At 39.3% G+C, this 27,486-nt stretch overlaps 1 protein-coding gene across 3 annotated transcripts; it reads left to right on the top strand.

The window, feature by feature from the left end:
• ssuh2.1 (ssu-2 homolog, tandem duplicate 1) lies at positions 1 to 26,560 on the top strand. Of its 3 annotated transcripts, none has more exons than XM_060858151.1 (12): positions 1 to 77; positions 11,507 to 11,596; positions 17,622 to 17,706; positions 18,135 to 18,264; positions 18,406 to 18,466; positions 20,571 to 20,695; positions 21,112 to 21,174; positions 22,158 to 22,237; positions 22,637 to 22,729; positions 25,050 to 25,155; positions 25,356 to 25,463; positions 26,067 to 26,560. In XM_060858151.1, exons 1-12 carry the CDS (start codon positions 65 to 67, stop codon positions 26,199 to 26,201), a joined length of 1,089 nt encoding a protein of 362 aa, XP_060714134.1. In that variant the 5' UTR covers positions 1 to 64; the 3' UTR covers positions 26,202 to 26,560. The 3 variants fall into 3 exon arrangements, with proteins under 3 accessions (XP_060714134.1, XP_060714133.1, XP_060714135.1); XM_060858150.1 differs by having other exon boundaries at positions 11,507 to 11,602; XM_060858152.1 differs by lacking the exon at positions 1 to 77 and adding an exon at positions 10,279 to 10,309 and having other exon boundaries at positions 11,507 to 11,602.
• Positions 26,561 to 27,486: the final 926 nt, after the last annotated feature.

Here is a 27,486-nt window from a genome sequence, read left to right as displayed (position 1 = left end):
CAGATGAAAAATAATTGCGCCATCAGCGTCATCATCCAGAGTTTGTAAAACTGCTCTCAGGATTATGGATGAGAAAGGTACTGTACATTTGACTTTATTATAGACTATAATAAAAGTATGATTAAACAGACTGAAATTTGCCCATCAGGCTCTCAGACAGCGGGAGAAGAAATTTACATATAAGTACATGTAAATTAAAATGCATTATATTAATCAGGGTAATGTTTACTGATTACTGATGAATACAATCATTCAAATGGTTTTCTGCTTTATGCATGATGGTCTTGTATGGTATGGTATCTTGTATGTCTTGTATAGGTATAGGTATGTCTTGTACAAGTCATTAAAACCTGATGTTACCAAAGATGAATGTCTACATATTGGGAAATATCACCAGCTCTAACTTAAGGTTTTGCTTAAATGTAAGGAGGCTTGATGAATTGTATTAACCTCTTAAATCCAGTACTGTTGCACATTTGTCTCATTTAATGTTTCAGATCTTCGAGTTAAATTTAATGACACCGCCGCCAAAAAACCCAACAAACCATCAAATACACAGTTAGTTACTCGTTTAACCAAAGAATCAAATTTTATTGAATCAAATTTACTACTTTTATTTATTCATTTAGATTAGACATAGTACACACAGGCTTGGTTGCTGCCATCTTTTTTTACTTACGCAGAACAGCAATTTACAGTGGACTATAAGGTCTCAAAATTCACCATGTGGTGCTGTGATCAATTGTTATTAATTGAATTACCTGCATTAATTATTTTAATATATATGAAAAGGGTTAAAAAGCTATATCTAATGCTCCGTGATTGATTGAACCACAGTGAGAGCCATTATCTCCAAATAAAAAAATCTTGAAACAGTGGTGAATCTTCCAAGAAATTGCCAGCCTATCAATACACCACCAAGAATGAATCAATGATTCATCCGGTGTCATAAAATAAACCCAAAGACAACCATCTAAAGAACTGCAGACCTCGCTTATCTCAGACAAAGCCCGTTTTCATGTTTGAACCTCAATAAAAATATTCTGGTCAAAATTGGAATTTGTGGTAGAGTTTGAATTTAAAAACAATGCTAACCAAGAGGAACATAAAGGCTCCTCTTACATTTGCCAGAAAACAGTCCACTGAGCTACCGATCAGTCCATAATCGGTAGCTCAGGTGCAGATGGGTTGTGCAGAAAGACAATGATCTGAAGCACAAAATCTAGTCTGTCTCTGGATGGAATCAAAAGAAATAATTGTAAGTTTTTGGTGATAAAAGTATTGGTGTTTCTTTGCTTATTTGCACTGGATGATTTTGGAACAAATTCTTGTAACAACTCTTCTAACATTTGATTTGATCTGTTATCTTGCTTTTCTGTCTAAAAAACGATGCTTGTCAGAAATCATTCCACGCACCATGACTTTGTAACAGTAAATCATGCTCATTTACATAAATTCAGAACATTTTCAATTGACAAGCATTACTAACTATAACTATATGTCAGTAATACATTAGTAAGTCCAACAATCCACTACTTAAATGCTTTAAGTTTTTTTGGGTGGGGCTTTTCTTGCAATTATACACCAAAGATCCTGACTCGTGATAATTATCAGACTCTGTCTGTTATGTATGGAATAAAACATCTCTAGACTTGTGCAGGTTATGTGTTGTGGCCTGATGTGAATGAATTATATTCCAATTTTATTCTTCCTATAACTCAATGCAATTATTAGTCAATGCAAACCTTTTTGTTAATTATTAAAGAGAGACAGATTCTGTGTTTTATCCAATTGTGCTTATATTTTATGTTGTGGAGCATCTAACAAAACCTTCAATACTGGAACTACTGTCACAACTCCTGTTGGAGAAAATTAATCGATAGCTTTCAGCCGATCAGATTTGCAAATTTAACTGAAAGTGCTATATCAGTTATTAAAGATACCTCGAACATTTGCCTTGTTTAGATTTTTAGTTGCAAGTAGCATCTAAAAAATGTGACAGCTTAATAATGCAGTCGTTTCATTTACTTATATTAGCCATATAGCTCCATTGTAAATCTGAAGGAGCAACCTTCTTACACTAAACTTATCCTGGCTAATTTAATACATTTTGGTTCCTTTTATTTTTGAGCTATTTTATGAGGGAATATAGTAAAATCTTCCTCTTTTTCCCCCTCTCCACACGAGCTGTCTCACTGATTTGATAAAGTGATATATTTTCAGTGCATTGTTTCTCCAGCCACCATTCCTTCACCTTTCTTGTGCTTGTGTTTAAATACCAATCTTAAGTATGATCTCAACTGGAGGAAATGTATTCATGCTGCTATTTATATCACAGTCATAATTGTATTGTTCACTTAACTAAATGTGAGAAATGCCGTATTTATAGCTATGTATGCTGGAGCTCCCAGTCAGGCAACAACCCCATGAATAGCCCCTGGAAGAATGGACAAATTAAATGGTTTGCCTTTCAGCCAGAACAGTTCAGTTTTTTTAACAGTTGTTTATCCAGACGTTGTCAGTGTGTGCTGAGAGTTTTCTACTGCAAATACCCACTTTTTAAACCTTTCTTGTCTTGTGCACTTCCAGAAAAGTGGGGCTAAAACAGTTTACATCCTGTTTACATTGTAGGAGCCAAGTTGGGTTGTATTAGTTACACTTTATTTTTAATCGTTAACATAACATCAGCGGGATTGTAACCCAGCAGTGAGAAACTGAATACATACATGCATAACACTTTTCTTGGCCACTGCATAATCCCATATCTGTTAAAACAGCTCCTACTGTTAATAGTCAAAATGAAATAATTCATTATTGTGTGTGTGCCCAAACCTTTCAGTATTTCATATATATTTAAGCAAAAACAGCATTAACAAGCTTTAATAGGTTGAAAGGGTATAATTGCAGAAGAAACAGCAGCTTATATACTGTAATTAATTTAATTGCAGATTTTCTTTACAAACAAAGTCATTCCTGATAATTGGAAAGGGCATTATAGATCAAACAAAGTCAGATGAACTGTGACACGGATCAGAACATTAAAAAAGCTGGTTTAACACTGCCTTCATTAAAAAATATTGTTAATATGATACCTAGATCTAAAGTTTTCAGTCCTAATTATTAGTGAGAGTTTTGTCATTTTCATCCTTAATGTACATACACATGTAAACCACTGTAGAAGACTAGACAACAGAAATAACACAACAGAAAAACAGTGTTGTATAAAGTATTTGAAATCAATACTTGAGTAAATGTATAAGTATTGTACTAGAAAAAGACTTTGGTAGAAGTGAAAGTTACCTTTTATAATATTACTCAAGTAAAAGTCTTAAAGTATCTGAGATATACTGTACTTAAGTATCAAAAGTAATTTTCTGATATTTAATGTACTTAAGTATTTGCAGTAAAAGTAAAAAGTAAAATTTCAGTGATTTTCGGTAGGCATAAGATCAGGGGCGGTTCTAGGATTTCATCTTTAGGGGTTTTAGCCCTCAGTGAGAATTTAAAACAAGAAGAGTTTTATATTATATATTATATGACTACATAGTAAGCCAAAAGTTATGGTATTATTTAATGGCAAAAGTGGACACCAAAATTTTATGCATGATGCCAGTCTTGAATCAAGTCTCAAGAGTACATTCATGTATGTGTGCATTCTCTACAAACAGGGTGTCCAATGAATGCAGTCATTAATAAAAAAAATATTCACAAGACAAAGACCAAATCAATAAATGTTATTTTTATTTAGTATTGAATGGATTGTTTGCATTAATATTTTGTTTGTGCTATCAACTCTGGTAATAAGAATAGTGAAATTTCACTGCTTTTGGTTGCCGTATTTGCAGCTTTCAGCCGATTAACGTTATAGATAAATGCCTCCAGCTCTGACTGCGCGTGCACGCTACCTGTGCTTATCCGTAATTCAAAGTGATTCACCAAAGCTCCCTTAATGCATTCGCACACATTTCTTCTGATTTTATTTTGTAGTAACGAGTAACGTTGATGCTTAGCGGAAATATATCGGCGTAAAAGTATACATTTTATCTAGGAAATGTAGTGGAGTAAAAGTGAAAGTTGACATACATTTAAATAGTGAAGTAAAGTACAGATACGTGAAATTTCTACTTAAGTACAGTAACGAAGTATTTGTACTCTGTTACATTACAACACTGCAGAAACCAGGAAGCACAACAAGGACTCAGCAAGCAACAAGCATAAGACAACAGGTATATATAGGGAGGACAATTATTGAGACACAAGGAGCAGGGACCTATTGCACAAAACTAGGATAAGGGATTAAGCCGGGATATCTTGGTGATCCTGGCTCAATTTATCCGTGATCCGGTTGCACTAAAGTTGGATTAGGGGGCAGTAGGATTTTATGGTATAAATTACCATGGAGATTTATTCTGTGGAGCTAGCCTGCTCCAGACCAACCAGGATCTATTTAATCTCATCACTTATGTCAGTCAGCAGTCACTACAAACGGAAACCAATAGTTATTCCACTGCCCACTATACATTGCTATCACATATAACTAGACCCACTGTCATTATTTAAAAACATTTGTGATCATTAATTTCAATCATTTTGGATAAATGATGATTTTTAGATGATGTTGCTATCATTAGATAATTTACAGTTTCCCATAGACTATAAGGCTATATATAAAATGATAGTATATTAGGGCCTGACTGAATGAAGTCATAATATTGTAACCCGTTGTTTTAGAGGAGGACAGTTGTTAAAATGACAGCTGTAGGGCATTTCGTGGAATTGTTCTTCAGTATGGTTTCACAAACAAGGACATACTTAATCCTTTGGCACATCAGCATCACATTGTCATAAGTATCAGGACTGTAAAAAGAATATGCATCTTTTCCGCAGAAAGAACCAGCCTCATAAATTTATGACTTTTTCCTTCTTCCTCAGTGTGGCCTGTCATATAAAATACAGATTCCATATAAATATAAAAACACAAAGTGTAACATTATGTTCCTTTATTAAATAAGGATAAAACAAAGCAGGTAAAACATCAGCTCCTTCCGAAACTGAAGTCACACAGTGACTCTACAAGATGGAAGGCACAGAATCAAAGCATATTATACAACAAAAGATTAAATACACATTCAAAGGTCTGTATATAACACACCCCACATGTCGGCACACTGAAATAAATGCAGTACAAGTCCATACACATCAACTGAACAGACAAATGAATGGATGCAGTAGCCTCCTGGCAAGCTTATATTACACACAGTATACAGCACAAACATCATAAGAGGCCAAAAAAAAAAAAAAAAAAAAAAAAAATTGAACACAAAAACCCCAGATTCCTCTGCCACCGCAGGACATATTTACCAAAATTGAAAGCACACATACTAACTAGTGTTAATTTCGTCAGACGAGACGAGACGAAATATGTTCGTGAACAACCTTTTTTTTCATGACTAAGACGAGATGATGACAAGACTGCACCACTGTCCAAAAACGCTGACTAAGACTAAATTAACATGCATTATTGTTGACGATAAAAGACGAGACGAAAATGTTTTGTATAAAATATAAACTAAGATAAAATCTCTCTTCATTTTCGTCTACAATTGTCTCTGCTTTTTCATCAGCTGTTATGCCTTTAAAATATTCAGAACGAGTTCGTGGCTTCGCGCTGTTTAGGGTGTGCATAGAAAGAATTCGTTCACACGTCGCTTAAAAAAAAATCCTGAGCGCAAGTCCACCGTCTAGGCAGGCTGTGTTAAATTATATTTCCTGTCGCTGCGCAGGCTCTTTTATTGTACATGACAGCTTATGTCCCGATGACTGGTCTTTGTATTACGATTAAAAGCAGTATCAATAAAGTAAAAAATGTGATGTGCAGTCAAGTTCGAGTGAAACATATGTGAAACACTTTTTTTACTGAAATGTTTATCAGTAATAATTTCAGTAATAATGTGTTATTTTAAAAAAAGACTACAATTTTTTGACTAAAACTAGACTAAAATTAAAAGACTTTTAGTCGACTAAAACTTGACTAAGATACCTTGAGTTTTCTTTTGACTAAAACTAGACTAAAATGACGAGACTTTTAGTCGACTAAAACTTGACTAACAAAAAAGGATATGTGAATGACTAAATATGACTAAAACTAACAAGGACATTTGGCACAAGACTAAGACTAAGACTAAATTAAAAACAGGTGACGAAATTAACACTAATACTAACTAAAATAATTCAACACATATTAGTCCATCAGCAGCCGACCACTGTCGTCATCAGGGAAGATTGCCGGATTGTCCCAGTCCATGGCTGGTTACACTCTGGGGGCCCTCTTCTTCCTCAGGCAGGCCATATTGTGGAGGACAACACAAGCCACAGTAATGTCACATGCCCTCACAGGGCTGACCCTTAATTTGTGAAGGCAGTGAAAGCGTGCCTCCAGGAGGGTATGGCAGCCATACCCCCTGTCTCCCAGCAACAAACCAGAGAATTCACCTGTCAACTAAAATCTCATCATTACTACCTCATAAACACAGTGATATTCTTGACACAGCCATGATGTAAAAAGTGGTTATTAATGGGGGGGTACAGGATCTGGGTCCTGTTACAGAAATGAGATTTTGTGATTTTGTGTGGGCTCCAAATGATGACTCCTCACCATTGTAGACTGAATAGTACTTTCACAGGCTTGACATGATACCTCATGCCTTCTGGAATCCAGAGAGATGGTCTCCTCATCATCATCATCGCCGTCATGTGCTGTTGCTGCTGTACTGGGGCCTTCACCCTATCACATTTAATCAGATTCATATTGAAGCTAGTAGTCAAGACATGCCAGGCCTACAGTATGCCTTTGATGGAGTACTCACTGGATCAGCATCGCCTGGTGCTTGTGCTGGTGGCTCTAACAGTAACACAGTGCTGAAAGACACTGCAAGGCAAAAGGCAAACCAAAGTCAGACAGTCCAAATGGATTCAATATGAATGTTGTTGTGTCAAATGTAGAGACGGAAGGACATACCTTGTATGAAGCGGGTGGTCAATATGAATGTTGTTGTGTTAAATGTAGAGACGGAAGGACATACCTTGTATGAAGCGGGTGGTCCCTCCATCTTGGGAGGGACCTATGCCTGTCTCTTTCCCCCCAGGGATCCCCTCCAACATAGGCCTGCCTTAATTTAGCTCCAAGGCTATGTCCTCTGCTGGGGTGAGGTCAGCTTTTGGTGACCCACCACCCGTGCCTTGTCTGTCGGTATTCTTTTTCACTGCTAAAACAGTACAGACAATGTGTGAACAGGCACCTTCTGGGTACAATATATGCTTGTGCATTGTTAAGTATTAGTCAGGGCCCTTACCATTCTGCAGAATGTTCTTGTATTTGACTTGCTGCCATGTCCGTTTTGGCCTGGTCATGTTTAATCTACATCACACACACCACACACACACACACACACACCACACACACACACACACCACACCTGAAAAGAGACACTTTATCACACAAGAACATTCAGTGGAGTCAGTGAGCAAGCGACCTTGGGTCCTTTGAAAGGCGCTATATAAATTAAAGTGATTATTAATATTAGCTCATCTATTTATTCAATTTATTTTATTTATATAGCACTTTTCACAATTGTTGCATTATTAAAAGCAGTTGAACACAAAAAAATCGGTGGACAACATAAGAAGCAGAGTACAACGGCTAAGATTAAACCGTACTAGTGAGCGTATTAATCATGTAAGGCTTTGATAATGATTTATCAAAGCCTTATACTGTCATGATGGAAGCACCCATCTCGTCCTCCAACCACCAACAGAGGGAGCCGTCCCCAGAGTACTAACACTTCCTGACTACATTTCCCATAAGCTACATGCCAGGACTGATTGCACCGCCACCTGCGGCGAATTACCCAGTGCCTATTTAAGGCAAACTTGAACTGACTCCAATGCAAAGTCTTGATTTGCTACGGCTGTCATTCTGAGCATTTCTAGTATTTCCTGTTTCTGGTTTTTGATCTGTTTCTGTATTTTGCCTCACGACTGTTTTCTGCCTGCCCTGACCTTTTGCCTGTTATCCTGACCACGTCTTTGCCTAGCCTACTCTGCTGTGTTTGCCGTTACCTAACCCTGCCTGTTGTTTATGAGTTTGTCTATTAAAAGCTGCAAATGGATCCTCATTCTCATGTCCCGTCATTACAGAAGACTTCGCCACCAAACGATCCAGCAGCTATCACTCGGCTCGCTACGGAGCTGTCCGCCCAAGCCCAACAACTCGCTGGTCATCACCAACAGCTGACGCGCCTCACCACGCTCATGGGGGAGCTCGTCACAGCACTGCACAACCTGCGAGGAGCCCCCGCCGCACCTACGCTGCCGGGGTTCCCGTCTCCAACTCCGCCCACCGCCAGCGCAGTCGGAAATCCTTGGCTCGCCTTCCCTGACAAGTTCAATGGCGAACCGGGGAAGTGTAGGGGTTTCCTCATGCAGTGCTCGCTGTTCGTGATGCAACAACCCTCGTTCTTTCCCACTGAAGCCTCGTTCTATCCCTCCGGATTGCATTCGTGTGCACGCTTCTCACTGGGAAAGCGCTCGAATGGGCGACAGCAGTATGGAGGGAGGATGGAACCGCATTCCCGTCTTTCGAACACTTCCTCGCCCAATTTCGCAGTGTGTTCGAGCACTCCACTGGAGGAGAGAACGCAGAGGAGCGGTTACTGCCCCTTTCCCAGGAGGGTCGCCCTGCAGCGGAATATGCTCTAACATTTTGCACCCTCGCCGCCCAGGCAGGTTGGGAGGAGAGACCCCTCAAACTCCTGTATCGTAAGGGCTTGGATCGTGAGCTGCAGGCTGAACTCGCATGCCGAGATGAGGGAAGGAACCTAGCTGAATTCATTGAATTCATATCAAATAGATAACCTGATGAGAACCCGTTGAGCGCCCGCACGCGACCTGCCGACCAGGGCTTTTGCGCCGCCCCAGCGTCCCTCCTACTCGGCACGGCGCGGCTCAGAGGAGAGCGAACCCATGCAACTCGGCTACAATCACCTCACCCCCGAGGAGAGGGCGCGACGCAACCGCCGCCACCTGTGCCTATACTGTGGTGAGCCCGGTCATATGCTGCCTAACTGCCCAACCAGACCACCCAACAAGCGCAGCACTCTGGTGAGTCAGAACATTCTCACTTCTCGATCTCAAAGCTGCGCTCAGTTTGAAGTACAGTTAGGAGTACAGGGAAGGATGATTCACCTTATGGCGCTCATTGATTCCGGCGCGGCGGGAAATTTTATGTCAAGGGATGTCCCGTTAACGAAGTGCTTCTCTCCTTTAGCAGTGGAGGCGATAGATGGTCGACCACTCGGCGAGGGACGTATCAAACTCACCTCTCGGGACATCAGACTACAAGTGGGCACCCATCACCAGGAAGTTATCCGCTTCCACATCATTCACCATGCACTCATCTTGGGGCTGCCCTGGCTGAAACTACACAACCCCTTCATCTCATGGCCTGAACCACGGATCACTGGCTGGAGTAGTACCTGCACCCAACACTGCCAACCCACTAAGGTGTTCCTCCAACTCAACTCCACTACTACCACACCTGTCGCTACCGACATTCCCGGCCTCCCGGTGGAATATATCGACCTTGCCGAGGCTTTCAGCAAAATCAAGGCCACCAAGTTGCCACAGCATCGACCTTACGACTGCTGCATTGAGCTCCTGCCCAACACCACTCCACTCAAGGGGAGGATTTTTCCCCTCTCACAACCAGAGTCAGAAGCCATGAATAAATATATCGAAGAGGAATTAAAAAAGGGGTTCATCCGACACTCCGTATCCCCTGCGTCATCTGGGTTCTTCTTCGTGAAAAAGAAGGATGGAGGACTCTGACCATGCATCGACTACCGTGCCCTAATGAAATCACGGTGAAATTCCGTTATACTCTCCCTCTCATACCGTCGGCCCTGGCGGCACTGGCTGGAGGGCGCTCAGCACCCATTTACCGTCCTCACCGATCACAGGAACCTCGAGTATCTCCGCTCCGCCAAACGAATGAATACTCGCCAGGCACGCTGGGCCATGTTCTTTACGCGCTTTCACTTCACGGTCACCTACCGACCGGGATCCAAACATACCAAAGCCGACGCACTGTCCCGCTTATACCGCGAGCCCAACCAGACCGCACCTGCTGAGCCCATCATCTCCGAAAGCCAGATTCTCGCTCCCATCTCGCTCCCAAAACTGAACGCATGAACCAGGAACTAACTCGATTCCTCCGCTCATACTGTCAGACCAACCAGACGGATTGGAGCAGGTATCTCATGTGGGCGGAATATGCCTAGAATTCCCTCATTAAACCAGCCACTGGCATTACACCATTCCAATGCATACTCGGGTATCAACCTCCTCTATTCCCATGGTCCGGCGAACCCTCGGATCTGCCAGCTGTGGATCATGACCCATCATTACATACTGTATACAGTGTGATGGAGTTGCTTTACACAATTTCACTCATATCTGCAGTCCATTTCAATTAAAAATTCAACTGTTTCATAATCAGAGTACAACTGCGTTTTTGGAGATGTGAATTAACTATTTGGATTGTAATTGTAATGTTTCAGCGGAGCGGTGAGTGTGTAATTGTGCACTACTTACGCATTCAGGCGGTCTGCAATACTTTGCCACGCTTTTTCTCTTTGCTTTATCACTTTGGCGGTGTTGCCTTTCTTCTTAATTATGTCTTTTATCTCCTCGTATGCCTCCATGAGGATCCATGAGGATGGGGAAAAGTACGCCGCTCTAGTTGCCATGGTGAATCAGTGAATCTGTGATCGGTGGCGGGTCTGTTTGAGTGAGCCGTGAGTGCGCACCTATCCAGGATTGGTTTCCTGGCTTGATGAACCAATTAAGCCTGGATGCACTTCTATTGGCTTCATTGAGCTCAGCTCAGTCATTTATCCTGGATGTCTTAATTTTACTTTTGTGCAACGGGCCCCTGGGGCCTGTTTCAGAAAGGAGGTTAATTATGTCTTTTACCTCCTCGTATGCCTCCATGAAGATTTGTGACTCAGGCAGGGAAAAATACGCTGCTCTAGTCTTTCTTGAATCTATGTATATGTATTAAAACAAATATTTAACTGCCTATTGTTACTAATTAAAGATTTGTGTGTGGATTCTCAACTGGGACCATACGAGGATCATGTAAAGGCAGGATGAGAAATGCTGTATAGCCCAAATGCAATTAATGCAAGGACCAGGATGTAGCAAATTTACTACAAAAATAATCCAGACGTTGAAGTAAAAATCTGTGCATTTTAGTTTCTTAAACTATCTGATGGTTTCAAGAGTGAAAACAATTCTTTGTATAAGTTTTTAGCTTCTTTAGAAATCTTTCTAAATGAAAGATCTTTCTAAACACTCCATTATAGGGCTCTACAAAAAACCTTTAAGGGTTCATGATGTAATCTTTTTTTTTTTATTATTTGACATAGTAGTGTCTCTCTTTTTCTAGAAACTTTTGATCCAAGTATTCCCGAGGAGGGTCCTTCAGTGCCACCTGCAGGCTGGTTGGACAGTGTGATGGGCTATGAAGACCACAAAGGTGGAGGTAAACCCTTTAGGTCATAGTGATGATGGAAAGTCATTGACAAGGTCTGGCCCTACTGCTATGCAGGGGAACTATGCAAGAATTGCAATTGTGCATTTGTTTTCTCCCGTTTTATCCAAAGCATCCTTAAGCAGACTCATACAGGGGTCTCTTCTAAATAAAGTAATATAATAATATCCTATTTTTTTTTTGTAATTCACTGTTTTTATTTTGATAGAATATGCAAAAATACAACACAACAGAAAAAGAAAGATCCTGATTTAAACTAATACCCACCCACAACCACCCCCATCCCACCCCTATCCCACTGCACCCCAGGACTCATGTAAATCAAAAGTACAACAGAATAAGCTCAAAGAAATATACACAAAAATATACAAATTGAATCAGTTGTAATATTCACAACCGAATAACAACCTTAGACTAAATAACCAAAATCTTTGAAGCTATGGAAATCCAGTTCTGCCACATAGAAAGAGTAGCAGGCTTTGCGTGATTAGTCCTTGCAGAAGACAGTTCCAGATAAAGTATTTCCAATAAGGAGTGAATCCAGTGCTTAGCAGAAAGGTCATGCGGGGGTTTCCAGCGTTGAACTAAAAGTTTCTTTGCCGCAGTCAAAGCTGCCAGCCAAAATTTCAGTTGTTTCCCATTTACAGGAAACCTGGAATTATCATTCAACAACAAAACAACAGGATCCTTAGGAAAACGAATGCCGATAATCTTATATATACCATCAAGCGTGATGTCCCAGAATTTTTGTACACCTGGACAGTCCCATAACATATGCCTGAAAGTGTCAAGGCAACCTGGTCCGCAGAACATGCAATACGGCTGGGGTGAAATACCCATCGCATAACGTATACGCGTGGTTAAATATGCTCTGTGAATAATTTTAAAGTGAATGAATTTGTGGTTAGAGTTTGAGGATGCATGGAATGTATTAACCCATACTGAGTCCCAATCAATGCTTCTATTATAGGGAGTCAGATCTGCTTCCCACACTCTAGCTTTAGGGAAGTCATCAGAATTAAGGTTTGAGAGGCAAAAGTAAAAATAAGAGACCATTCCTATGCTTGGTGCTTTTTGAATCCATTGCATTACTGGGTGGATCAGAAGATTATTGCCCCAAGGAACTTTTAGATTTTTTAATGCGGAACGAAGTTGAAAATATAGAAATAAAGTGTTACGGGAAATGTTAAATCTTCCTGTTAAGTCTTGAAAATTCAAAATTGATTTCTCTCCACTTACATCATTTAACGTTAGAACACCTTTTGCAGCCCAATTTGGCTGTACAAATGGCTTCCCACCAGAAAGTAGATTCCGATTGTGCCATATAGGAGTATGAGTATGCCAAATTGTTTTAGAAGGAAAAAGGGATTCAATCTTTTTAAATATTTGGAGAGTGTAGGAGAGTATAGGTCCATAATGTAATGAGCACTTCCTATATGAGAGACCAGAAAATAAAAAATCCTGCAATCGAATTGGTGAAATAATCTCTTGCTCTATTACTTTCCACGAGGACTGTGAACAAGGATCAAACCATTTCTTGACCGAGAGCAGAACAAAGGACCAATGATACAATTTAAAATTTGGGCAGCCCCATCCGCCTTTCGTTTTAATTCTTTGAAGTGTAGACCACTTAACGCGGGGACGTTTTCCATTCCAAATATATTTTCTTAGTAAAGAATCTATTTTCTTCCAATAATTTGTAGGTGGGGGGAGAGGAAGCATGGAACTAATAAAATTAATGCGAGGCAGAATATTCATCTTTATCACTGACATCCGGGCTGAAGGTGAAGAGGGCAGACATATCCACCGTTGAATATCAGCCTCAATTTTCTCAGAGATTGCCATAAAGTTTATTTTTGAGATTAGGGATAAAGCAGGTCTGAGTTCGATCCCTAAGTATTTAACTTGTGTTGATATTAAGATATTGCTTGGAACAGAAAGGTTTAGACCATCGGAATTAAGAGGCATCAAAATAGTTTTCGAAAGATTAATTTTAAATCCCGATAGTATGCCAAATTCGTCTAGAATTTTGAGGGCATTAGGGAGCGAGCGCTGCAAGTCAGATAGAAATAATAATATGTCATCTGCATATAGGGAAATAGAGTGGTTTGAAGCACCCAACCGGATTGGCGTAACCAGATTGCACTGCCTAACATACTGTGCCAGAGGTTCTATTGATAGATTAAACAAAAAGGGGGAAAGTGGACAACCCTGCCTCGTACCTCTATGAATATGAAATCTGTCCGATATGAGTCCACCAGTAGATACCCTGGCCATGGGATTAGTGTATAGAGTTTGTATCATTCTAATGAACCGGTCGCCAAAATTGAACTTCTTTAAAGTATACCACAGATAACCCCATTCAAGCCGATCAAAGGCTTTTTCGGCATCAATAAATAGAAGGCCACTAGGCACTTTCAATTTCCTTGATTCCGCAATAACGTGTAACACTCGGCGGACGTTGTCAGAAGCCAGGCGTCCAGGGATAAAACCTGATTGATCTGGACCAATTAGCTTATGTATTACTACTTGTAGACGTCTAGCAATAACTTTAGCATAAATTTTGACATCTTCATTTATCAAGGAAATGGGCCTATAATTAGAACAGTCTGAGTGATCTTTTCCGGGTTTAGGTAGAACAGAGATTAGAGCTGTATTTAAGTCTTGGTGAAAATGGCCTTTGAATACGGCTTCATTTATAGTACGTAACCAAATGTGGCCTAATAAATCCCACAGCACCAGGTATAACTCAGCCGGAAGACCGTCAATTCCGGGAGACTTTCCTTTACTTGAACAAGTTACTGCATTATGTAGTTCTTCTAGAGTTATATCAGAGTCAAGGCTGTCCACCTCCTCCTCTGAAAGTTTATTTAAATTCAATTGGTCGAAAAATCTTTCTAACTGGCCAGTACTGGGTTGTGTTTCTGAAACATATAATTTTTCAAAGAATGACATGAATATTTTGTTAATATCTTTGGGATGTGAATTGAGAACATTTTTTGAATTTCTAATCGCCCTTATATTAAAACGTTGCTCATGTTTTTTCAGAGTAAGTGCAAGGAGCCGGCTTGGTCTGCTTCCATCTATATAGTATTTCTGTTTCGTAATATGCATAAGATATTCTGCTCTTCTGCGAAGCAAATCACTGAGTGCAGCCCTTTCCACATTTAACTCATGTTGTTTAATATTGGAAAAGTTGTATCCTAATTCCTTTTCCAAGTCCCCACATCTTTTTTCTAATACTGATATTTTTTCAACATATTTCTTTTTAAGTCTAGCAGAAAAGGAGATGGCTTTGTTCCTTAAAAAGCCTTTGACAGATGCCCATAGCATATCATTGTTGGAGACTGAATTTTGATTCAATCTGATAAACTCAGTCAGTTCTGGTCTCAGTTGAGATAGGAATTCCTCATTCTGTAAAAGTATAGTATTAAATCTCCATCTTGACGATTTACAGGATGTCTTAATCTGGAGTTGTGCCAATACAGCATTATGGTCAGAAACACTTTGTGGTAGGAACTCAATGTGTATTAGATCTGAAAGCAGTGGTGATGAAAGTAAAATATAATCAATTCTTGAAAATGATTTGTGGCTTGGGGAAAAATAGGTATATTCTTTAGCCGTTGGATTTTGTAAACGCCAGGCATCACATAAGTCTAGGTCTTTACTAAACAATCTCAGTGCCGCAGAAGAATGAGACTGTGTTACTGAAATTGAAGGATTGGAGCGATCCAAAGCCGTGTCAAACACAGCATTCATATCTGATCCAATGACGACTGAATAGTTATGAAGAGATAAAAGAGTTTTCAAAACTTGTGGAAAAAAGAAGGCATCATATGAGTTTGGGGCATATATATTAACAAATGCATACCTATTTCCTTCAATTAAGGCACAACAATACGCAACTCGGCCATCGTCATCAGAGCCTTTATGTTCAACAATAAAATTAGAATTACGCTTAAAAAGAATTGTCACCCCTTGTTTTTTAGACTTACAACATGATGATATTATGGGAATATAACGCCTGTTTTGCATTCTTTGGGTGTCCATTGCAGTAAGATGGGTTTCTTGAAGAAACGCTACATCGATTTTCTTTCTGTGCATAAGATCTAAAACCCGAGTACGTTTAATCGGAGAATTCAACCCCCTAACATTGAGAGACAATATATTTATATTAACCATAGTCTACAATTGTTGGAGTCACACAGAATAACGCATAAGGTAAAAAACAGATTATTGAGCATATAACCAAGATTTTCACAACCATTTGCAGTAACAAAATCAGTATCGGTCCTGGGTGCTTTATGCGCCTAAGCGCCCCCTCCCTCTCCCCTATAACCCTTTTAGCAAACATCTGTGGCGATCGCGAGGCAATGTCTAGAACACTATTCACCTTATTAACCTCTATGATTTAAACAAACAGATAAATGTAGAATTATAGGACGATTATTACAGAACTCGGATTAATCATATAACGTGTGATATCCATAACTGAACTCTTTATGACACCGGAATTAAATTATGGGCTGAGGCCCAACTTTCAAGATTAGCGAGCTTACAGTACTTCAACTAAACTCTCTTCAAAGCAACATCCAACAGTTCGCACATGAGGTATAAAAATAACAATAGAATAAACAATTAAATAAAGTACCATATAAAAACAGAAATGTTACCATTTCACTCTGATGTGCTGAACCATGAGCAAACGCTGAACTGGTTTCTAGTTCTTGTTTTAAACAAATCTGTTACCAAAAGCGATTATAAATCCATCGACTCCTCAGGCGGAAATCTTAAGGATCTGCGAGCAGTCGGTGTCGCTGTTTCATTAAGACCCTCCAGATACTTTTCAGCGTCCTCCGGAGATTCAAACGAGTTTTTCTGACCTTTGTAAGTAACTTTCAGCAGTGCTGGGTAGATAAGGAAGGTTTCAACACCTTTCTGGTGAAGTTTGGCTCTTACGGTTGAAAACGCCTTCCTTTTTCGTGCCGTCTCGTGACTGTAGTCAGCGTAGAACTCCAGACGCGCTCCTCCGGGCAAGGTGGGTTTTGCTTTACGTGCTCCTTGAAGGATGGCTTGCCTGTCAGGATAGCGAAGAAGCCGAAATATCATCGATCGTGGCTTAGATGAGTTGGAGTTCGAATAGACGCGATGGGCTCTGTCGATCTCAATCTGGCAAGAGCGCGTCGAAATGTCAGGGATCCATTTAGGCAACATTTTCTGTAGAAAACCGATGGGGTCGTCGCCTTCCATTCCTGTTGGTAGATTCACCAGACGAATGTTATTGCGACGTGACCGATCTTCGAGGTCATTGCATTTTCGTTGAATCTGCTCTAACTGAGTCAAGCAAAAGTTCGTATCCTTCTTTGAATTGCGTAAACCACCTTGAAGATTGTCCACTTTCGTTGTAATCGACGCCATACTACTACTCAGAGAGTCAATTTCTTGTTTCATTGTACGAAGAACAGCGCTGTTTTCTTTAATGTAGTCGTTGAATGGATTGAGAGCCGTCTTTATCGCCTCCGTCAACATACAAGAAACCATTTCTCGCATAGCCTCCTGCTGTGCTTCAATTGCGTGGCTAACAATCGAGGCAACATCGTCGTCCAGTGTTTTGAGGCGTTTGCTGGTCGTAGCAGACTTTTGGGGAGAAATCGATTTTTTGCCGGTAGCCATCCTTGTATTAGAATTCACCAGTTGTCAAAAAGAGACAATATTCCCTCTGTATGACATGAATAACTAAAAATAAGAGGTTAATATTCGGGAGCCTAGTGTTGTGCAGCCATCTTGCAGCGCGCGCCACCGGAAGTCCCCATAATATCCTATTTTTTATTTGCAGATAATAATAACAGCATAGACAGTCCAATAGAGTTTATGCTACTTTTGGACATTTCTAGACAAGATGGAGGGGAAACAAAGGATAACCCCACTTTCTACAGTAAAATGCTGTAAAATTGAAGGACATGCAGTTTAAATGTTTGACACTCGGGATTTTTTTTCTTTTTGTCATCAGATTGCACGGATCAGATCTACCCTCCTCCACCTGACTTCATACCTGAGCCTGAGAATGACAGGAGTGCCTCCATCCCCAATGTGATGTATGCAAAGGTTTATATACAGTATGTTGTATAATGTACAGTTTATTACAGGAAATTATGTATTTTTTTTATACCACAACACTGTTGAAATCTTGATTCTGTTTGGCCAATAGGTGTATACAGTATATTAACACACACTTTGCAATAGGTTACCCTTTCTTGCACACTTGTAAATTGACTTATTGGATATTTTCAATCTGTATAAACGAACGAATAGTTTAATTGCTGCAAGTCTGTGATAAAATGAGTCAGGACACTGTTAAGTTTTTGTGTGTAAAGTATCATGAACCTGTGTGTACTGTACAGTAGCTGCTGCTGAGCTGGGCAAGGGAAGGTGTGTGAGCTCCTTGCAGGGCAAACAATTCGCAAATCTTCACTAACATTAGATCAGAGATAAAACACTGTTGACAATGGTGTTGGTCTTATAGGCTGCCTCATGTGTCTGAAGATGTGGCCAGGGAGGCTTTGCTCAAGTTTGTGGGGAAAAAATGGACGTACAGCAGCAAACCTGCCCAGAACCTGGTCTTCAAGGATTTGAAACCTTTTACAGTGTATCGTGTAAATAAACTCCTTCTGTGTTATGTCATGTTGATGTTGTACTTGCTCACATTATGTTTATGCCTTCAATAACAATATAACAGTTAATGTTATGTTCACGTATATTGAGTTAATCTGGGAATACCATTTTTATTTCTTTAGTATCGCTTGGAAACATTTACAGAGTCCAGATCAAGTGCCTGGGAGCATGAGATATATACTGGTATTGTATGTCACATACAACACATTAGGCATGTCCAGATAACAGGATATAAAAGACATATCATCTGATAAGCCATTTTGGACAGTATTTATACTATAAGGATAAATTCTGTCCTATTTGGAAAGATTTATAACGATAACGATAGCGCATAGCGATCTTTTATAAGGTTCCTTATCTTTGGACTCCTTTTCAGAGAAGTCAATCCCATACGTTTTTCCCTGTGCGAGTGAATGTGAAAGTTCACAAAATGTAGCTCACTCGGATTGATCAACTCTTTTGCAAATTCAAACTTAAAATCTCAGAAGTGACACCGAGCCCTCACTTACATTCCTCAGTCTTGTACATCTGTGCCTTTCCTATTATTTGTCACGAGCGTGGGGGTAAAAACGGACCCAAATGCAGGACAGCTTAACAAAAACAGGATTTATTAACTAAAAGAACACTAAACAGGACAAAGACAAAACCAGACATGAAGACAACAGGATTCCGCGCTGCACAAGGCAACGCGGCTCAACTAAATAGTACAAATAATTAATCAGACATGAGGGACAGGTGTGCAGAGGCGGGGAGGAAAAGACAAGGGCGGGGCAGACACGTGAACACAGAACATAAACAAAAAGGCACATGGCCAAAGTCCGGGCAGAGTCCTGACATTATTTTATTCTGTCTAAGTTAAAAATACAATGAATAACCTAGTGAAGACTATGTAATTTGTTAGACTATACAGTTTGTTTGTTTTTAACCAAGGTCTGAAACATAAACTAGGCATACAAACTTGCTTTATTTGAGGAAAAGATGGTCTTTTATTGAAATATCAGTGTTCTTGATGAATACACCAAGGCCCTTTATTTCTAAAGGTTTGTGTGAAAATGAACACAAAGTAATAACACATCTTGCCCATTATTAGTAGATTAGATATTTGCCACATGGGCTTATGCCAACAGAGCTACATTTACTTCAGTAACAATGTACACTAATGTCTTCACTTTTATTTCCATATAGTACTTGGAACCATTTATTAAATCTCAACACCCTTCTGCTATAGAGAATGCTATAGAGAATAAAAGGCACATGTTAAACCTTATTTAAATATTATTTGCATCCATACATTCCATGATTATGCCTTAAACTAATGTTTTTCTTTGAAAAACCCACCAAACTCCATAAAGTATGAACTTGTCCTCTCTCTAATTCGCACCAAGGTCCCAGCTCTATTCCTGTCCCATACACAATGTCTCTATTGTCGTACTCAGGAAGCCCCCAGAGATAAGCAAGGCATCTGCAACTTCTGATTAAAAACAGAACCATGGCAAAGAATCCCTGCATTACAGACTAGGCTAGTCAAGACTGAACAGAATAAACTTTAATGATTCCTAATGTACTTGGTATTATAGTATTTTAGTCCTGATCCGGTTGAAGCAAAAAATTCTGGACACCAAATATCTTAACTGATCAATTACATTCAGACATTTGACATTTGATGTCTGGGGTTTTCTGATTCAGTTTTGTATTGTATTTTTAGCAACACATTCATCATTGTGCAAATTGTATGAATGAACAATCACACACTTGACATGCTGATTTGAAATTATATTGTCAACAATTTCACAAAATGGCAGAGGAGGTCTGTATTTTTTTAAATTGGAAATTTCTTTTGAAACTTTGGATCACATGTCCCACTTTAGTCTTGCATGTCCATATTTTGGCTGAGGAAGAAGTTGATTCTGTCTGCTACTATTGTTTTTATGGTAAAACCAACATACAACACCTTTTTATTCATGTATACAGATAACAGCATGTCTTATATTGTGAAAACATCTACATGAACTCATATGCTTGCAATATTAAGTGTGTGATGAATTAGACATTCAGTTTGGACAATGCTAGAAGTGGTAGCAACCAACTCCAAAGTCATTGGTGCTGAAGTCAGTGTCATATTGTAAGTTTAATCATAGTAATAAAATACTAGTAATACAATTCTAGTGTAATACAGTTGCAATACAATTAATGGCAGTACTTATCTCTGAACTCACCTACAGCCAATATTACATTATATATTTTCTTATACATTATTTGAATGTGAAACATATTATTTCATAATCAGGTCAGTATGTGGACGGGCCGCAGTACGGCAGGATCCCTCCTCCGTGGCAGGTAGACGTACAACCTCCACCCAAATTCACTGACACGGTCCAGAAAGTGCGCGTGCCTCACACCTCATCTGTAAAGGTATTACCTCTCAGAATCTTTAACCAGTACTACTGTTATTTTTTATAATCCATTTGTAGTTCTTTCCTGTGTTTGGTCTAAAATGTTTGGTCTTCTCCTGGCTTCGACATGTTTTGAATTTGCTTTTATAGTTTTATACAGAAATCTGATATAGCTAATGTAGTAAAGTTGATCTAACCTAAAACTTTTTCTTTATGCTACATAATCTCATTTTTAAATAATGACTGTATAAAACATCTGTAGTAGCAACGCAACAAAGTTTAAGTGCAATTATTTAATCCTCTATAAAGAATAGTAGGCTACAGCCTTCAGAAGTGTGATTATACAATTGTATATATTGTGTTTAATACTAGAATGCTGGACTTTGTCATGTTTGTTTTTTCCTTTCATTTTCTGTAATTCTTGTTTTTTCTCAGCCTTGTCATCAGTGCCAGGGGAAAGGACATGTGCGCTGTACACACTGCCATAGTAGAGGATGGGTGAGTAAGTGTTTTTATTTAGAGATACAGATTAAAGTGAACACACCTAAACTTTATTTTGGCAAGAGAAAATAAAAAAATAATAATAAAGTACTCATATTTGCTGTTTTATAGTTATTGCGACCTCATTACAATATATTGTATGCTATATCTTTTAAATGAATGGTAAATTTCCATTTACGGCATTTAGCAGAGTGATTTACAATTTAAAATTTTAAATTGTAACTCACCCTTATCCAGAGTGATTTACAATTTATTTCAATTTATACAACTCAGGGGCCAAGCAGTTGCAGCTTGGTGGACCTGGGATTTGAACTCATGACCTTCTGGTCAGCAGTCCAACACCTTAACCACTATGCAACCACATCCCTCCATCATTGGTTTATACTTCCTTGTAGTTAGAAAAAAAAAACCTTTACTGTTTTTTTTTCCAATGTGAAACTTTATGTAAACTTCAACCCAAAATTATTAAATGTGGCAAAAATCTAATTTTTTAAGTGACATTTTATGAAAGTCTTTATGTTCAGACATGTGGATCTGAGAATGTGAAAAAAACGAACAAACTAAAACTCAAATCTGTACAAAAACATGCCTGCTATTAGGAGGACCCTTAAGGATGGGAACGTCTTTTGGGTGTCTATTCCTATCAGTATTGTTTATATACCTTTTTATTTTTCTAAACCTTTAATAAGCTCCTAAACTAAGCAAAGCTAAGGTAACCCTCAGTATTTTTTCAATTTGGCCCCTTCCCTTTGCACTAAAAGGCTACTCACATGGCATACAGTTTAAAAAGACAGGTATAATTTTAATTGCAACTGTAGTTCACCTCACAGGCAGCAGATGAATTACAAATTGGCATTTTATAATTACATTTACTACAAAATACAAACAAAAATCTCTGATTACTAAAAAAATCCAATGATAATTAATGGAAAGCCTTTTATTGTAAACAAACTTTTTCATCTGTTCCTTTATACCTTCAGATCAGCTGTATGTCCTGTCATGGCACTGTACACGGTCGGAACAGAAAATGTGTTGGCTGCCATGGACGGGGAAGAAAAGTGTAAGTATCACATAGTAAAAGTTCATACCGCACGCATCAGGGTGTAGGCTTGGGTGTACTGCGACACAGATTAGTTCCTGTTTTTGCTAACGTTATACCAGCTATAAACTGTTGTTCCCTCATCAGTGTCCCTTTTTTCTTCTGTCTTGAAGTTAAGAGAAACCAAATAAGTCCTGAACATTTTCCTTAAAAAACTCAACTACCGATACCCGTGATACAATTGCCTATTTAAAAAACAAAATCATTTATTATAAGACTTAGATTATATGGAATATCAATATCATATTAGAACGAGCGCATACATATAAACCTGTCTTAATGCATATTCTGTTGCTCTATAAATTATGCAGTAGATATCATTTAATTACATGACTAATTAATAGGTGTTTTCTCATTTAGATGTACATGGTGCCATGGTAATGGTCATAAAACATGCCGCAAGTGTAATGGGCGTAAAAAGCTGTTGCATTTCATTCAACTCACTGTCATGTGGTAAGTTTATTTCTCTAGTGATGTTTTGACTTTGACTTGGACTAATAGCTGAGGCAGCTTAATATATGTAACATGGAAAAAAATTAAGATCAAAGACAAAGATTGTGAGTTTAAATCCCATGTCTTACTTCTATTTGGATAAAAGCATCTGGCTAATGTCTTGTGTTGTTGAACAAAATAGGCATTTACTTAATACATATATACAAATCCATTAAGACAAAAATACATATATACATGAATAAATAAATACATATTGGGTTCGAAGGTCTAAAGTGCACTAGTGAAAATGCTTTTGAATGGCTGATTTATTATTATTATTATTATTATTATTATTATTATTATTATTATTATTATTAGTGGTAGTAGTAGTGACACGAGGTTGGACAAAGGCGAGTGAGGATCCAAATGCAGTTTTAGATTTTACTTAAACCAAAACAAGAAACAGGTAATACAAACAAGCAAACAAACAGGCAGGCAAAACAGAGCAGAATACAGAGCAGACAGGAGACCGGAACATCCACAACATGCATACAAGCACAAAGCAATAACGACCAACCAAAGGGAAGTGAACACACAGAGTAGAAATAACAGACAAGAACCAATCACAGAGCAGAACCAATTAGAGACAAAGACAAGACACCTGAAGGAGAGAAGGAGTACAGTTAATGTCCATGGAAACCAAAGAGTGGGCGGAGCAAACAATTAACCACAGGAAAAGACAGCAGACAGAAACAGGACAGAAACACAGACAGACTCATTACAGAGCCCCCCCCCCAGGAGTGGATTCCAGACACTCCAACGCAGAACCGGAGGGTGGAGGAGCGGAGGCGGAACAGGGGGTGGGAAGGCGGGCCAGGTCCATGTGGCGGCAGAGGCCAGGGCAGAGCCGGCGAAGCCGGAGGCCAGGGCGGAGCCGGCGGAGCAGGAGGCCAGGGCGGAGCCGGCGGAGCAGGGGGCCAGGGCGGAGCCGGCGGAGCCGGGGGCCAGGGCGGAGCCGGCGGAGCCGGGGGCCAGAGCAGGACTGGAGGCCAGGGTGGTGCCGGAGGCAGAGCCAGCGACCAGAGCAGGACTGGAGAGGGAGAGACAGACAGAGACAGGGAGACAAAGCTGGGGATCGCTGGTTCTGTCGACCCGGTCGGTCCGGCTGGTTCTGTCGACCCGGTCGGTCCGGCTGGTTCTGTCGACCCGGTCGGTCCGGCTGGTTCTGTCGACCCGGTCGGTCCGGCTGGTTCTGTCGACCCGGTCGGTCCGGCTGGTTCTGTCGACCCGGTCGGTCCGGCTGGTTCTGTCGACCCGGTCGTCCGGCTGGTTCTGTCGACCCGGTCGGCCCGGTCGGATCCGGTGTCTCAGCGGGTTCGGCGGGTTCGGGCGCTTCGGCAGGTTTGGGCGTTTCAACAGGTTCAGGCGTTTCGCAGGTTCGGGCGCCTCAACAGGTTCATGTTCTTCAGCAGGTTCATGTGCTTCAGCAGGTTTGGGCGCTTCAGCAGGTTCCGTAGGGATGCCGGCCGCCCGAACCGGCACCATCGGGGTGTCCGCCAGCTTGGCGATCAGCCGGTTCCCCCGGGCCTCGCCCGAGCTTTCCGGTCTGGCACCCATGTGGACGGGTTCAGTCACCGGCGTACACAGGCCTGGGTCGGGCCGAGGTACCGTAGGGGCCTCGGGCGTCCGTGGCTGGCCTGGCTCCACAGCCCACGGACCCCGATGCCTACTGCCCCCCCCCAAAAAAATATTTAGGGCCGGTGTCCGACTCTGTCCTGTGCAATAACGGCAATAACGTTAAGCAATAACGACCAACCAAAGGAAAAGACAGCAGACAGAAACAGGACAGAAACACAGACAGACTCATTACAAGTAGTAGTAATAATAGTAGTAATTAGTAGTAGTAGTGATTATTTATTTATTTACTTTTTTTTTATTTTATTTAACGTACTGGTTTTCTTTATGAATAATAGTATCAGCAATATTGTAAATAAAAAGTGTGCTCTTGGTAATATTTGAATTTCATCGTTTCTTAGTGTTTGGAATATCCCATTTTTACTTTAAAGGGTGCATTTGCACTTATGTGTGTTAGCTCAAATCATTTAGTGTGCATCTGAACACGCTTCAACAGAAGGGATAAGACTCATAAAATCTCACATGCATTAACATAGTCAATACCACAAAATTGCTTACATTTAAATAGTGACCTAGAAATTGTGCAACATCAGAATATTGAATAATCAACATACTGCACATTTCCTTTTTTTAACTTTTTATTTTTCAAAATTGTTATACATTCTGTTTGTTTGCCGTTGAGGATTTTGTATATGATGTTTTATAGGAAGAGCCAAGTGTATGAGTTCATACCAGACCGGCTGCCTGAGTTCCCCATAAAGAAGTTTGAGAAGGTGTCTGGGGAAATCTTCTTTATAGATGAAAGTCTCCTGGTATTCTTTTGTTCCCATTTGATTAATTTTTCTTCACCTGTAATTATGTCCTAAAACGTTTGGCTAGGAAGATAATATGTACCAAATAAAATTTCTGTTTTTTTTTTGTTTTGTTTTTAGATATTACTAACACTGTAACATTATATTCTCTGATATCCTCAAAAAAAGAAACAGTATTTAATATTGAGCTTCGTTTGCAGGTATATCCAATCGTAGGTTTCCCTGACCAGGATATTTGCAACGCCTCTGAAGAAGCCATCCATGAGCACTTGAACAAATACTCTGCTGTCAGTCGCATCTTGCAGCAGGTGAGTTAGAAATAGACTCCAAAAGACACTGATTCTTGTTACCAGAGCATGCAGAGTTGCACATCTGGTCACTAGGGGGTAGCAACTGCAATCCTTTCTCAATTCAACCAAGAACGTAACTTCAAACAGTGTCTAAAAGGTCTATAGCCTTAATAAGATACGAGATTTTTTTAAATAGATGTTACATATATTAAGAAACTATAATATAACATATACAGTATGTTATATATTATAATATATAACATATACAGTGTGTTATATATTATAATATATAATATACAGTTTATAAAAATATTTTTTTGCTTATTATTTTATGAAGTAATGAAGTGTGACTGTGGATGAATACTGTGTGTTTTGACTTCGGGATACTATTTAGAACAGACGTGCAATTTGAGATGTGGCCTTAGTATTTTTACATTTTGTGACTTTGGAATTATCAGCTTTTATTTGCACAGTGAGCTTATATTATACATGTCATGTACATGCCTCTGACTATATGTCAAGTGTTTTACACCAAAGTACTACTTAAAACTAGGCAAAAAAATAGACAAAATTATAATAAGTTCTCATGCTGTTTTTTTCTCTTTGTCTGTCTATTCACAGAGACAGTCAGTAGAGTTGGTGCCTCTTACTCAAGCCTTCTACTCCTACAATGGGAAAAACTATGACTATTTTGTTTATGGGACTGAAAAGAAGGTTCACACCATGAAATATCCGACTTCCTGCACTGTGCTGTAGCATCTCATCTTACGAGTTTATTAATGGTGAACAAAATGGTCTTTTTATAATATTAAACCCTGGCTGCTGAGCAGTGCCTTACAGAAATTATAATATATGCTTCTGTCGCTTCTTTGTTAAAAATAACCATATTTTTTGCAGAATGATGATCATATGTGCCAAGGAAACAATTTGTCAGTTTCAATATTTTCTGATGTATAATGTTGGCTTATATTACATAATATGTAAGTGTTGAATATACCTATTAGTAATGTAAACCAGTAATTTAGGCTCATGCCAATTTGGCTTGCTTTATATACACGTTATAATTTTGTAAAGGGTTTTGATTTTTTTATTAAGAATATGTACTAAATATTTATGTACCCATTTGTACAAGTGTTTTGAATTTGAATAAATACCACATTGTATGAAACAGGAACCTCATATGATGTGTCTTCTGATCCTTTCAGATTATCTAGACATAATCTTTGTAATATGGAAATTGTATATGAAGCTATTTAATAATGTTAAACACTAAACTATGCAGTGTAAGTCTTTTGAGTGTGTGTGTGTGTGTGTGTGTGCGTGTGCGTGTGCGCGTGTGCGTGCGTGCGTGCGTGTGTGTGTGTGTGTGTGTGTGTGTGTGTTCAAAATGACACCTGAATAACTAGAGCATGACATCAAAATGTGCGTCAAGAATTAAATGGAAGGATGTAACAGCTGGGAAGAGGAAGATATGGAATGCCATATGGTGCAAAAATAACGCTTGATCACTTGAGCATCATGTTTTGTATTTGTCGTTTTCTGAGGCAGTGATTTTTGACACAACTAAGGTCTCGGTTCAGTTATGTACATTTATGAATCAGATCATATGAGATGCATTTCAAGAACTTTATTGGCATTAGAACCTAATTTACATATAGTACTATGACTGGTCTACAATATTCATTAACATTTTCTTGTTGACTTTTATAGCAATGTACTGTTTATGCTATAGTTTATCAGCAGTAGCATATTAATTATATCAGCAGTACATACACAAGAGATGCATTTCTGTAACTTATTGTGTATCGTGAGCTATGTGCTGTGTCCCAAATAACATGCTTTCTAACCAAATCTAATCTACTTTCTAACCAAAATATCTTTCTGATTATTAGGATATGCCACAAAGTAACTTTATAACTTGTGACATGGTATTTAGCACAATAATACTACGGTGCTAGTGATTACACTGCTTCAAAGTGATATGGAAAAAGAAGCAAAGAATCTGATAAATAATTTTTCTTGTATTTCCCAAAGATAAAAT

The sequence above is a fragment of the Tachysurus vachellii genome, chromosome 22 (genome assembly GCF_030014155.1).
Source record: "Tachysurus vachellii isolate PV-2020 chromosome 22, HZAU_Pvac_v1, whole genome shotgun sequence".
NCBI lineage: Eukaryota > Metazoa > Chordata > Actinopteri > Siluriformes > Bagridae > Tachysurus > Tachysurus vachellii.
The sequence above is the reverse complement of the archived record's forward strand: the minus strand, read 5'-3'. Positions and strand labels throughout refer to the sequence as shown.

Coding starts and splice junctions, on each gene's coding strand:
- ssuh2.1 (XM_060858150.1), top strand. Junction 17,707..18,134: donor GCCTCCATCCCCAATGTGAT/GTATGCAAAGGT, acceptor TTGGTCTTATAG/GCTGCCTCATGTGTCTGAAG. Junction 18,467..20,570: donor GGAGCATGAGATATATACTG/GTATTGTATGTC, acceptor TTTCATAATCAG/GTCAGTATGTGGACGGGCCG.